The sequence below is a fragment of the Actinia tenebrosa genome, unplaced genomic scaffold, assembly GCF_029948245.1.
Source record: "Actinia tenebrosa isolate PJP-AT-01 unplaced genomic scaffold, QUT_ActTen_1.0 PGA_scaffold3__52_contigs__length_22856419, whole genome shotgun sequence".
In the NCBI taxonomy this organism is placed as follows: domain Eukaryota; kingdom Metazoa; phylum Cnidaria; class Anthozoa; order Actiniaria; family Actiniidae; genus Actinia; species Actinia tenebrosa.
The window spans coordinates 7,929,585-7,944,775 of record NW_028292580.1 but is presented as its reverse complement, the minus strand read 5'-3'; the positions used below and the strand labels follow the sequence as shown (position 1 = coordinate 7,944,775).

Genomic DNA, 15,191 nt, shown 5'->3' with positions numbered 1-15,191 from the left:
ATGATCTAGGTGGTCTCCAAAACTTTCCCAGTCCATATCTGTGACGAGGACAAACACGGAAGGTCTTTGTTGCATCAGAAGATATGTTTTCAAAACCGGCCCTCTGGAGAATCAATTCATATTCTATCAAGTCAGAGCGCGATAGGTGACAGCTCTGAAGATGACCTTTTACATCATCACGACATGTGTTTAAGAATAGTACTTCCGTATGACCACGGGATGGTCCACAGTCTCTAAGGAAAGTATTGTTTTTGAAGGAACATGTAGTCGCCATTGCAAACTCCGAAAACCTTGACTCTGCCTTCGGTCAGCAGTTTTGGAACTGACTTGCTACAGCTTGCCGGCAAGCGCGGTGAAAGGATAATTAGAAGCACAGTTATTTCAGACAGACTTGTTTGCCGGCCTTGCACCGAAAGACCATTAGACATTGCTCTAATAAATGATTATTAAAGACGAATTATTGCTTTATCTTTCCATTGCTATAGCTACTATTTCAGTACTTCGTATGTTTTCCTAGCAAAATTTATCCTGTTTTATTATGGAATTGTTTCGCGATGTGGTAGTCGAGAGAGATTTTTATGCAACGGAGAATGGATCACGGCAGTTGTCTCGAAGTGAGTGTTTATAATTTCTTTTGTTGAAGGCCTAAGGCGTAATTATTTGGCAATTTCTCTTTCTAAGTTATCTTTTTTATTTATATACTCAAAATAAAATTTTATTTGTGACTTTTTGTCTTGTTTTTGAGATCAAATTATGCAAATTGTTGTGTTTTACTCACAGACCGGAAGTGATTCGGCAGCTGATAAACGATCAAAATATAGTAACTTTGATGAAAGCTCGCAAAGTCGTTTTGCATCGGCCGACAAATTTTTTCCAATAAAGTTGAAATATAAGGCTAGATCTATCAGAATTGGTCTAATTTTAGGTTTGAAACTTTGCCACTTTTAAAGTATTCCGATTTAAAGACCAGTGGTAAAACCAGCTTGAGACGAATAAACTGTGTTCAAAAATTTGCCAGAAATTCGTTTTTGAGAAAAAGTTCAATATTTTAGCACAGAATCGTTCTCATATGATTGATATAAAGTTTTCTTGGCTTATTTGTCAATAATGTGAGAAGAAAACCTTGCTCCGCAACGAGTTTTGAAACCCTTGTATTGATGCTAATTTGAGCCTCCAAGCTGGCTCGAACTTTGGAGCTAATTTTCTTGGGAAATAAAAACAATGAAAACATAAAAAATACATTCTGGTTATTCTATGATAAAACCCTATAAATGAGCAAAAAATCAGGGAAATCGATTTTTTGAGTCAGACCCCACCGGTCGGTTTTTACGTGCACAGCCTCTTAACCTTTTGCGTTACAATAAAGTGATAAATCGAATGTTTCAAAAGTGCAAAAATGGTCATACAAAACTTACCACTACGCAAAGGCGTTTTAATTTGTCCAAATATAAAACAACAGTCGTTCTTTGATAGGATGTCAATATTATTCGGGATTTCGACATATCAGGACCGATTTTTGGGTGTTGAAGTTGAGCAAAATTCGAGCGGTCCGTAAAATGTAGAAAACTGTTGTCCAAAACAAGGCTGAAAATATACTCTCCCGTTCCCGTACTTCTTTTTCCAAACTTTTTACACTCATCAAAAACTTGAGATATGTTTCTAGACGTTTGTGAAGCATGAGCTTTGTTGAGCTTTTCACGCAATTTTGGCAATACTTTCAATTCCGACTATTATCAGCGATAAAAATACCATGAAATACCGAAAAAATAGTGGCAGTATGGCAGTTTAAAAACTACATTTATATTAGTTTAAGGGGATTAAGAAAGACTACAATTAATGTGGCTACATGGCTACATGGCTACATGCATTATCACAAAGTCCTAGAGGAATGGAATACCTAATCCACTAACTCAATGTTGTATCCAACTTTAACTTCCTGGAACTTGGAACTTTGTATGAATACTCCCAAATAGCTAGGCTATTGCTGAGAGATAAATGTTCACGGTTGCTGCTGGGAATCGAATAGAATACTTTCTTTGCAACATTCCCATCTCTAATAAATTTATATATAATATCAGGTTCAACGTCCATACTTCCCAAGTAATTTGTGACCTGATCAATTAAATATCAGTGCATGCAAATAAAATATATCAAGACCATGTTTTACTTTACCGCCATGATGACCCTTGTTGCCTTGTTGTTCTCGGGTATTTCTATATCGAACATTTTCTATCTATCGGATATCTCAGAGACATAGTTTTATCTCGAATTATTTGAGTTCTACCACACGAAATACGTTACCGTAATAATGGAACATGCTAAGATAATTATATTATAAATACCGATGTGGCGGTTGTGTTTTAAGGCTTTTTTGGTAAATTAGAAATAAAGTTGAGATTTACTGTTCAGTTAAATGCTAAAGCTCTTTATAAGTAATCGGCTTCCAATATTGGTTTCTGCACGTATTTGAAATGTATTAATAACTAACCTGTTGGAAGAGCAGTTGCTACCCTCAAAATAATGGGTTCATACCAATTTCTTTGGTTGACTTCACATTCTGCGTGGCCAAGACAGAAGGAGACCGGGACAAGCAATGCCAAAAGTACTGTTGACCGACTTTGTTTGTACCACTTCGCATACAACTAGCAAACCTATACCCAAAACATGGAAAGATTATCAAAAGTTCATATATACTATAGGTACTGTTGACCGACTTTGTTTGTACCACTTCGTATACACCAAATACGTTGTATGTCGGATGTCCCTTTGGAGCTAACCGTATTTGGGCGTTCAGAAACTTTATAACTACAGTTCAAGATAAAACGAGTGGCACGCCGCTGTACACCTTCAATTAATCTCATATCATTAATAGTTGTTTGGGGTGTCCAGACTTCACTGGCATAACCTAAATGCAACGGGTGAGAGATTTCAACACGGGAAGATAAATTTCGTATCTCCAAGGGCCTATGTAATATTCTGTTTATTATATAATTATCCATAAAATCAACTTAACAAGCTTTATATTATTATAAAAAGTTTTTATTTATAAACTAGATTAAATAAACAGATTGAACGAGAAAAAGTTTCAGTATTACACCATATAAGTTCTTACTTTTCAAACAGAAAACCGTGTAACAAAAAGTACCACGGTATATAATGGTAAAGAATATTAAATCTCAAGTTTTATAAAGTCTAAAATATAGTCTGTGAAAGACTGAAACTTACTCGTTCTCTTGATTGCTATCTGACTCGATGGTCATAACTTGTCGAAATTTCTTGACGCTGCGTTGTTGCTTGGAATTGCTGCTGAAGCCGTTTGTGAAGAAGCCATGTTGATATTACAGCGCCTTTCATAATTACGCGACCTCGAAAAATTTGGCGCCAGCCCAAAACATGCGTTTTGGCTGCCGTCAATCAAAATTACGATAACTACCGAATGGAATCCGATCGATGGCCGGAAGCAAATGCAAACAGCCGTGTGCCGTGTAAATATCTCAGTTCTAAGATGGTAAGAGAATTTCCCAAATCTCTCCGTTGGAGAGTCGTTAATTTACGTGTTATTCAAAATCGGTCCCTGCAGGAAATTGCAGAAATTCTTCAAGTAAGCTTAACGTTCGTAAAAAAAGTGTTAAAAATATATCGAGAAACAAAAAGTGTTGGGTATGGGCCAGCCTTTCGCCGTGCAAGACCTGGTAGACCGCGATCGATTATCGGTAAAATATTTTGTTTTGTAGAGGTTTTGCTAAATTTCCTCTATATCGTGTAATATTTTAAATGTTATTTTATATAGGACGAGATATTTTGATGATTAAAAATCTAATTGAACAATATCCCGAGTTGTATCTCGATGAACTCCGCGACTGGATAGCTTATCTTACTGGACAAGAGTACAGTATCCCAACTTTGAGCAGATATTTACGGGGAATTGGCTTGACAGTCAAAAAGGTTTATATCCAACTTGTGAAGTATTATCTGTATTTTCTGCTAATTTTTATAAATGTGACCAGAATAAATAACAGTACCTTATTTACAGCTGCAATTGATTGCCAAGCAACGAGATGAATTACGGCGAGCACAATATCGAAGATTCATTTCACAATTTGACAGTCATCAACTGTTATTTATTGACGAATCCTCTAAGTGTGACAGAACCTTTCAGGTAAAATTTTATTTTGAAGTACAATAAAGCTAAAATATTTATCTTGCTTTCTTGGACGGTGTAAGAACCGCTCTCCACTCCTCCCCTTTTGTTTCACCATTTGTTTACAGGTTACTTGTATTTATTAACCAACAAATGATGAATACTCAAAAATAGTACTATACTGCTGATACACTTTATAGTAAACACTACTGGTATGAGATCTGAGGTAACCTGGATTGCTAGGACGTACGTTATCCAAATATTTTTTTAGGGAGCATTCATTTTTTAGGAGAGGGAGGGGGCAGAGGCTGAAATTTTATGTGGCCCAATTTGCTGCCCCCTGCCTAAGTTGTGCCCCCACCTTACTTGCATAATCATGTAGTCATATATGTAAAAAACTAAGCAAGTGCCCTCCATTTTTCACTTGTGAATTTTCAATGACCCCCTCCTTAATTCCTCTGCCCCTTCCCCTTCCTAAGAAATGAATGCTCCCTTAGGAATTTACTGCTTGGAACTTAAGAATACTCTTAATAATTCATGATGGAGAATCTGATCTTGTTAAGAAATCTTGAAAACATCTTTATTTTTAAAAATCTTTATTCATTCTTCATTTATCTTTTGAAAAGCGAAAATATGGTCAGTCATTGCAAGGCACTAGAGTATCCAGAAAAGGAAATTTCACTAGAGGAACGAAATACAGTGTCCTGGCAGCAATTGCTAAAGATGGAATCAAAGAATCACATACCATAGTAGGGGCCTATGACAGGGCAGAGTTCGAGTTTGTAATGGAAAATTTCATCATTCCTCATGTTGGCTCATATGCTCTTCATCAAAGTTGTTCAGTAGTAGTAATGGACAATTGCAACCTCCACTATTCTGATCATGTTTTTAGGTTGATCAGAGCCAAGGGTGGTCTGGCTGTGTTCTTACTGTAAGTTAAATAAATTTATAACAAACTTACCAGAACAAAAATTTACTTCTCCATGCATGCACAATTTTATAAGCATTTTCATGCAAAGATTTTGAAGTAAACAAAATTTCTCACCAAATTGACATTATCATTAATAGCGAAAATCCTTTGACTTATTTTTTAAAGACCATACTCTCCAGATCTTAATCCCATAGAGCAGTGCTTTTCTGCAAGTAAGAGGTGGCTTCAACGTCATCAGGATGTCTGTAAGAAATATCCCAAGCGTTGCTTTGATATAGCACTTTCAAAGGTAATTTATCCATGTAAGCACATGTCAATTCAAAATCATACAAAAAAATAAAAATTTAACTGTAACTTTTAGAATTTTATTTCAAACATTGTGGCTTTAACCCTGATGTTACTCCATTAGGTTTCAACAACCAGCTGCACAAACTTCTTTGTATCATGTGGTTACTTTTGAACCAAGACTTATAAAACAGCAAGTAGAAAGACAACAGGAGAAATGGTGCTTTTCATGATTACATTAACTGCCAACGTGTCAAGTTAGCTATTTTGACTCTTTTCTTTTTAAATCAACTAACAACTTATGGCTAGGTATTTAAATATAATAATATACAGGGCTTAAAATAATGGCTGGTCATCAGACAATGCCGGTCCTTCATGGAAACATGTTTGAACAAATCTTTTTCTCGACAGTCAATTGGACATGACCAAAAAACAGCCATTATTTTTAACTCTGCATATATACTGTAATTCTTCAACAGCTTTTATTTTATTTTGAACTTTTGTTCTCTATATATTATTATCCTTTGTGACCTTTTCAACTCAACTTAATAAACTTTTTTATCAAAGTACACAAAGCAGATATTGGCCTACTCTATACAGACTTAAGTTTTCTTATTTCATTCACCAGTTTAAATTGCTCCTCTATATCTCTTATTCCTAGGTTTTCCAGTATGCTCTTTCCTAGAACTGGATAAATTATTGCCTCCAACATTGGCCCATCTATTTGGTTTTGCACAAATGATTCAATATGATTTTCCAAGCCAATTTTTTCCAACACTTGGATACATTCATTCTTGGTAAATTCCTGTAAAGCTAAACATCAGAAATGTAAAATGATTAGAATTTGTATATCACAGTTAGTGAGGCCTGTTAATATATTCTAATAAATCATGTGGAGGAAACCAAAAGAAATCATAAAGATAATTCCTTAAGTATATCATTTCCAGACAATCTATTCACATGTATTTCTACTATGATTATTTATAAATTATTGCTAAAGCAGTTATAATATTTCTTTTGGTTTTCTCCACATGACTTGTTAGAACATTAGCAGACCTCACTAACATAAATTATTATAAATTGTGATACACCTATTCCAAAAAAATCTTGGCATCACCAAAGGCAATATGTCTTTTAGGAGCCCAAAAACTGTTGGAAGTGCTTGTATTTCTGTTTTTTATTCTACACACAGAGGTTAGTGTTGAGATATCCAGTGTCGTTTGTAGCCCCGAAACTGCACTTAAAGATTGATTATTTCTGTTTAGTTGACCTATCGTCTATTGCCTATTGCCTTTGGTGGTGAAAACAAATTCACTATAATGCCAACTAACAGAAATGAGAGCATAAGTTCATAAATTACCAAAGAGGGATGGTACTAGATAAGACATATCAAAAAATTTTTTAGCCCTTTTGAAAGGTGAAATTTTAACTCCACCCAAAAAAAATCAAATAGCCATTACCAAAATAAGGACTTCCCTCTGTTGATTTTAAAATGCTACCAGTGGTAAACTATCATTAAATAGCTTACCCTTAGAAGTATGGAATGATAAGGATTGATTAGCTGAAGGATCCAGCTGGAACGTTGGTTGTACCTGCATTATATAAATATATATCTTAGGTTTATAAACATTTTCTTAAAAAAAAAACCAAACAATTCACAGCTAAAATGAGAGCCAGTCATTTACCAATGTCCTATTATAATGGGAACTGTTCAGTAATTCAGTAATGACCCAAAAGGCAAAGATTTCATCAGACATAATATCAATCATGCATGGACATTCTCCACTGAACAGTCATTATTTTCACAGTGCTAGTTGGGACAAACCATTATTGGAATCACATAATACGTGAGTGAAATACTAAGGGTGTAGGATCCAAGGTTTTTTTTTCTGGAAAGGGGTGTGGCAAGTGGGGGGGGGGGGGGGGGGGGGGTCCAGGCATCTGAGGGAGGTGGTACAAACCCAAAAAAGGAAACATAGGGGCACAAAATAGGAAAACAAAGTTTTTGGGGGTGTATTTCCCATGCTTCTCTCCCCTGTATGCAATACACAGTCAAGGTGATATACCTGATTTTTAGGTGATACGCAGTTGTTGGACATCATTGCCAGAACTGCAGTCTGGAATATTTCAGTTCTCTTGCTTTCTTCCATAATCCTTTTATTGGTTTTGTAGTAAAAGCATTTCCATGAGGTCTCCATTTGATGCCATTTTAGAATCACTTGAATTTGAGCCACTGACCGAAGATGTACTACTACCTGGAGATAAACTTCTTCTAGTTTTTGGTGGGACAATAACCTGTTCAAGATACAGCTCCCACTCGGGTTCCTCTCCACAGACAGATGACTTTCCTTCCAGAATCATATCTGTCCATAGCTGCAAATGCTATGTACTATATCTCCAAAGGATTCCTTTCTTCTCTAAATCTCTTACCAAACTCACATGAATTTCATTCCACAGCTCATTATCGTTCTTTGAATCACTTCCTGTTCCCATGTCAAGTTTTCTTCTTCTTTTGGAAGGTATTGCACCTACAGCACATCAAAGAGTATATCATTAAGATTATATCATCAGTTAAATAATCAGTATGTCATCAGTTCAACAAAGCGAAAATATAACCTTTGATTACCTACCATTGTCACCATCAGAAGAACATTTGCTGACCACTGGGCACGCAATACGGATTGAATTTGTACCACGATATTCTTCTTTGCACTTTTGAAGATCTTCATCATTCTTCAACACAACTGGATTTTTATTTCCCTTTCTCAACCAAGAAATGCCTTTTTTGGGGACATAACATATGTTTTCATTTTCTTTTTTGTTCAGAAGATCAATAATACCTCCTGTGGTATGAACAAAAACATCATATGTCTTTTTCACAAGACGAGGTGACCTCCTTGGGGTTTGTAGCACATATGATGTTGTGTCTAGGGATGTAAAAGCATCAATGTTACAAGAATTTAAAAATATCATTATTCTTGATGTGGAAGAGGGGTGGGTTTATAGACCCTAAGCAGTATAAAATGCCCACTCAGAGAAATTGCCCTAGGAACAAAACAAATATTTTTGCATAAGAAAAGACAGCTTAGTTTGTCCTAGCCTCCAGTTCAATTACTATTGGGAATTAAAGTGCAAAGGGTCTATAGCGTATTTATACTGAATGCAAGTTTGAGGGAAAAATCGGTTTATGATATGCCATACAGGGTCCTGAACGAAGTCCTAATCCCATTTCCCAGTGTAAATTTTGGCTAAATCCCATAGTTTAAGATTCCAAAATCCCATCGAGTTTTTTTTCAAATTTTCAATCCCATGCCCATTTTTTTTTTTTGCTTGTGAATCCCAACTCCAATTTTACCCCTTCGGGACCTGATAAACCCTGAACTGCAGTAAGATAATTTTGCTTACCATTTTTATCCAACTCCGCCGCCAAATACATCCTATCTGTTCTCCCTGATTTCTTGCCGCTTGGGTACTGTAAAGGATATTCCTTCAATAATTCAGAAATATCACCAACGCCATTCAGACAAATTATTGCCTTTCCTTTGGCGCGCTTGAAGTATAAACGCTTCACTCGTTGTCCGTGGCCATTTTGACGTATGTAATCCTCAACGCAGCAAAGTAGTGTATCATAAGTCCACCTGTGAGGAAGCAAGAAAGGAGTAGTCTCGGCTCCAGACACTTTTCCATCTTTGACTTGCAGGAATAGAGCTACCTCCCTCTGTAAGAAAGAGAATCGGATGAAATATTTACAGCTGCAAGCTTACGTCAAATGAGTCCACGAGGTTTTGACAAGGCAGTATATTTACGGGCAATATAAACTATAACACACTTGAGTAAAACATGCTTAGGAGAACGAAATTTTTTCTTACCTGATCTTCAATATTATCAACTATTTGAGTCTCCTCCAAGTCCGGTAACGGGATTGGAATATCCAGGAATTGAGAATCTTCCATGTCACCGGCCATTTTGTTTGTGAGGAAAAGAATCTTGTCGCTCGGCCATCGATCGGATTCCATTCGGTAGTTATCGTAATTTTGATTGACGGCAGCCAAAACGCATGTTTTGGGCTGGCGCCAAATTTGTCGAGGTCGCGTAATTATGAAAGGCGCTGTAAAAGTGGCTCCAGTGAATGTGTTTCCATAAAACATCGTTTGTAGCTGATTTTCATTAACGGCGGAGTAGGTGGACGAACTTGAAGATAGATTGCCTTGTAGATTCCCCTTCCTGTCACATCCTTCGCGCTGCTGCTTGATGATAAGATCTTTGAAATATTTTCTTGTTGTCGTTCTCCAAGTTGGCTGTTGTTATTAATTGACTGTATGTTCTTATGTCCTGTTACTTGGATGATTTGATTAGCTGGGACTCCATTGTCTTGGAGTTTCTGAACTAGGGTTTTTCTTCCCGTGTGGTTTGTTTTTGAAGTGATTTTGGCGGCTTTGCACATGTCCTTCATTATGGAGTCGAGTTTATTAATTCCCATTGGCTTTACTTTGAACCAAAAGGAATCCTTTAGTTCTTGGTAAGCTAGTGTCTTGAAGTAATTTACTGACAGATAGAATGGTGAATCTGGTTCAAGCATCGAAGGAGGACGTTTTTCTCTGTAAACTTTGTATGCATAGACAGGATCACGCTCATTCTCCACTTCTTGGTTTTCATACATTCTAGGCTTCACTGAGCGCACATTACGTGGGTCTTCACCTGTTCTTGTCTTTGTTTGTCGTTCACGATAATCGAGAAATTCTTTGCCTTCACTGTTGGTCTTTAGTGTGATGTCTCCCCTTCGCAGCTGGTGCTGTTCTTTACAGCCGCACAGTCCAAAGTGTGTCATATTATTCAGCCAAACGGTCTTGAGAATTGCTTGAGGAGAACTTGTTCCTAACACCTTTTTTCGAAAAGAATGTTTATTTCCTCGTCTTCCTTTCTCTGAAGAATTCTCTGTAGACGCCATGAATGAACACCTAAATCAGTCGCAAAGCTCTTGGATTTGAGTATTTTTTTCCGACGGCTTCCATTTTCTCTTCGAGGTTCCTCCAAAAGCATTTAAAAAGTATAAAGCATAGGCTGAATTACATATTCTAAGTAGCTTACCGGCCTCGGTCATTTCAGTTAGTCTCGTGATTCTTTTTTCAAAATCATGGTTTTGAAGCTTTATTGGCTATTAAAATAGAGAAGAATCAACTCAATCATTGCTAAAGGCCGGTTTTAAGCTAATAAATCGGGCGCGAGTAGTGGCAATATCTCTCACAAACGCTTATCACAAGCGCGTCGAGTTGCTCTAAGCGATCATTACGATATGATGATAACTATAAGCTGTGATCTATTGACGCATAAACGAGCTCAAAGTGAATACATTTCTTTTACTAGAAAACATTTCAGAAACCCTTTGTGTTCTAGTGATCTTAGGAAGATATGAACAAGCATGTCTGAATTTGACGCGACTAATGAGTCCTCAGGGTCCTTAACTGCTAAAAATCTAGTACAGTAAAACCCCGCCTTACGGCCACCCGCTAAATACGGCCACCCCGTTATTGCTGTCAGCTCTTTTGGGTCCCGATGAAATGCCCATATATTTACATATATTTATTTTTTGTGGCCCGATTGACAAACTTCCCTACTTTTTAACCCCGTATTACGGCCAGGATAAATAGGTTACAGTTTAGATCTTAGTGTAAATACTGTAAAGTTATTACTGTAAAATCTGTGATTATCTTATTCATTCGGTTAACATTCTACAGTAATGCTTTACACATCAACTTCAAACAGAGAAACACATACAGCGCGATGCGCTAAAGTATGTCCGCATTTATTTTATAGCGGTACAGTATTAAAACGAGCCATACCGATAGCCTGTCTGGGGTGATATCAAGCCTCGAGTCAGTATGGCATCAAAGAAAACTTCATTCGTCTGTACAGAGCGAAGTAACTGCCTATTTTAAAAAGTAGTTGTTACTCTACTCAGTTTTCTCTGTTCTTCTGTTATATCTACAGTCCTGTACTACTGTATAATTTAAAGTTTTAAAGTACTACTAACTCTAATCGACTGTGAAGTTATGCCATTTAAGTTCACCCGTTAAGTGAACTTTAAGTTTACACGCAGCTAATTAAGCTTATTTTTTATTTTCTTAGAGATTCGAAAAAGGAAGTACAAACTATATTTGACTGACAAAACCCTCAAAGTTCCAAAACAAATTCACCACTATCAAAATCATAAAAGTAAAAAATCAACCTCGCAAGCCATTGTTATCAATGATGCTTTTACGCCATCGTTGTCTGGACTTTATCTTCCGCCGAACAATGCCGAACATTGGAACTCATGTTCTCAATCTCAAGAAGATGCCTTGCCGAGTGAGGACTTTTCCATAGTGAGTGAAGAACAGATGTATGTGGAAATGGCATGTATGCATGGTACATATAGCGAGATTGATTCGAGTACAGTCCCTCGTAATAGCTTTGAAAATGCAAAAGGTTACCGGATGTTTCGCCCACAAGTCAGTTAGCCCACACCGTTTAGCCCACAACTGTAAGCATGTTCGCCCACACGATATCATGTGTAGATACAAAAGGAATTCATTTACAAACGTGCTTCTTACCTGTATCTTGTGCTGTGTTGTGCAGTTGTGATTCACGAACTCGGTTGTCAATGAAAATGACACATCAAAGCATTGTAAATGTCAGCAAGGCCTAAACTCATGGCTTATGTTTTACAAAACAACATACTTTATATTGCAACGACATTAATGTTTTACCTGCTGGAGAGTCGCTAAAGCCAGTTTTCGCTTGTAGCCGCCATATTTAATTAATGCTGCATTCTGCCTCGCGCTGAGACTGGGTTCTAGTTACCTTGCACGTAGCCTCCGCCTCCTTTACAGCCGTTCTTTAATAGCTAAGACGCACATGACTACGTTTTTTGCCATCATTAATATTTTATTTACAAATATACAGTTTATTTAAAGGTTATATGGAAGTACACAAATTTATTTACAAGGAAATATTTTCAACAAAAGAAACCTACAATTAAGTTCAATGGCCACGAATTGGTCCGTTCAAAAACTGAACATGCTTTCAAAAGCTGAGCGGGTGATCTCTCATTCTTAGAATAATCCTCCCATAGTTTTAACACTTTACATTGCAAATTACGATATTTCTTTCTCTGTATTCTTTTACGTTTTTCTTCAGAAACTAGCTTAATCTGTAGCCCCACAAGGTTAGATTCTTTATATAAAAATTGAACAAGCATATAGAATGGCAAGTGGACTTTGCCACTTGCTCTACGGTTTTGGGCATTGTGGTAGCCTTGCAGGTCATTGTTGGTGTGTACCTGGCCATATACACTCCAGTTTTCTTGTGGGAATACTGTACTTTCAATCCATTTTTCTTGGATATATCCTGTTAGAGCTTGGAGGCCCTCTGTTGTTTCTTCAGCAAGTAGCCTGAAATGAAATGAAGCTTTATCAACAATCGTGATATTAAATGATTATGCTTTTTGAATATTAAATTATATTTGATTATAAAGTTAATGTCCAATTTATACCTATTTATGCCTTGGAAGAAAAGGAAGTGCCATCAGCCTCCTGACAAACTTATATGTACCATCATCTTTCTTGTATGCAATGGCCAATCCTAGTGCCTGGACCTAAGAAAGTTAGCAAATTATTGATGTCATTGATTGGTATTGACAATTTATATTTAATGTTTTTATTTCAGTTTAAAGACTTGCCATATGGTATCATATAAATCTTTATTCCAGCATTTATATCTTTAATATCATATTATCCTCCACAATGCCTGAGTCCAATGAAAAACACAGCCCTGCACTTTGACTCCAGGGAGAACTGCCTTCACCTCCAAACACATTGCTTTTTCAAATCCCAATGACCACTTTCGTTGCCTTTGGAAGGTAGGGTAATAGATACAACGCTTTGTTGAGAACCTACAAGACAAAAGAAAGATGTAATATAGTGAAGTACAGTAATGTATGTGATATGATAAATTTATTATATAATTACCTTTTTGTAATCCTTTCTTTCTTTCCTGACATCACAACACAAACTAGGGGAACTTGCTTGATGCATTCCCCGGCTCTCACAAAAACATTTATTGTGACAAACTGGGTAAATGGCTTGCTAACCAGTTTAAATGTACCATCTAGATACCAATTTTTAGCAGAGCACAACTGATCTAGCTGGTTTTCAAGTGCAAAAATAAAATGCCGTCTATCTTTAACTTTGATGTCAGCCTATAAGAGTAATTTACGGTGAAAACTATCAATAAGTATCATACATTACATGAAATGTGTTATTGTAAGCTGATAAAGAATCTTCTATTCTGATTAAAAAAATATTGACATCTAAGTTCAATTGTAATTATTTAGCGGTTCACAAAATATTTTTCATAGTATTTTGTAGTAGACTATAATACTTATCTTAAAAAACTCATCTGGAATATTGTATTTCTGAACCTCAAAATCTAAAGCAGTTGGGTCCTTAGGGCGGGACTGTTGGCGCAGCCTGTTTTCTGCCCTGGCTGTGTTAGCAGGATTGCTTAGGGCAGGACATGGTGCTGTGGTAAGCTTGTTCCATTAAAACCTAAAATCAAATGAAAGTTAATGATGTAAAACTAGATTCTCAAATTTTAAATTTTGTTTCCGTGTCTCAATTGATAGAGCTGCATAATACTCAATTCACAATTAGTTTAGCTAGGCAGTGGCTCTTTCGGCAAGCTTGGCCTTCTTTCTTGGACCAAATGAGCAGCTTTGGAGATCAAACAATAAAAGTTTATCCTACCTTTGCTTCCTTTATGGGCTTTCGGTGTTTCTGGACAGTCTTCACTGGATGTTGAAGGCGTCACCACGGAAGTAGTTGGCGGAGTTTCAAAAATGGCGACAACTTGTTTTCTTCCCGCCATTTTCATATAGCCATACGCCGATTCATTTATGAAATTCCCCAGCTGCATAATTTCATTTGTTTGCAAAAAGATGTCATTTTCCAAGTTCTTTTTTCTCAGGGACCTGCTCAATAGCCCAAAGAGTGAACATACCGGCACTATGTCTTTTGTCTTGCTACTGAACCACTCCGGATTTACTGTACAGCCATCCTCGTATACGAGATTTTGCTTTCGTACTTCCTTTGCTCCTCCTTCGAACACTTTGAAAATATCACCTTTTAACAACTCTCTAACTTTTCCATCTGCCATTTCGCTAGCCACAGCAAACCATTGCTTTTGAGCTGTCAAGATTGGGGCCAAACACTCGATGTAGGACGGATGAAGACAAACTGATCTTTCCTCTAGCATTGCGAGTGAAAATGTTTGAATTCCCGCGCCAAAACGCTGTATATATATATCTTATTCATATTAATTATCAACTTTTTAAATTTGTACATTAAAGAATAACGAGTTTTTACGTCAACACGAAGCACAACTTGTACATTTGCACGCTAATAACAAACAGGCGTTCCTGGTAACTATGGAGGCATTTACCTCTGACCAAAAAGCTGTAAGTACTTTGGGCATAGTTAATGGCGCGGAATGGTTAGGATTCCTATTGTTCTAGGTTTTTGTTCTTTTTTATATGACGTTGTCCCTGCACAGAGAAGGAAACGTTGCTCCGTTTGTTCATAGTATTACAAGGAAGTAGTTATTGCTGGAGACGGAAGGCACGACAGCATGGGCCATTCAGCAAAATATGGCACATATGGCTATTTTGCTGCACCATTGGCCTTATTGTTAACATTGTTCTTTTGCAGGTGCATATAACATAACACATTTAAAAAAATTACATATATACCTTATCAATAACAATGATTTGTACTACGTCTTTTGCTTTTTATTAGGCAA

The 15,191-nt window shown here is 36.8% G+C and overlaps 1 protein-coding gene across 1 annotated transcript; it reads left to right on the top strand.

The window, feature by feature from the left end:
• Window positions 1-3,505: 3,505 nt before the first annotated feature.
• Window positions 3,506-5,590, top strand: LOC116304505 (uncharacterized). Its single transcript, XM_089035205.1, has 5 exons — window positions 3,506-3,713; window positions 3,791-3,945; window positions 4,034-4,159; window positions 4,768-5,072; window positions 5,482-5,590. The coding sequence occupies exons 1-5, from the start codon at window positions 3,506-3,508 to the stop codon at window positions 5,588-5,590; spliced, it is 903 nt and encodes a 300-aa protein (XP_088891331.1).
• Window positions 5,591-15,191: the final 9,601 nt, after the last annotated feature.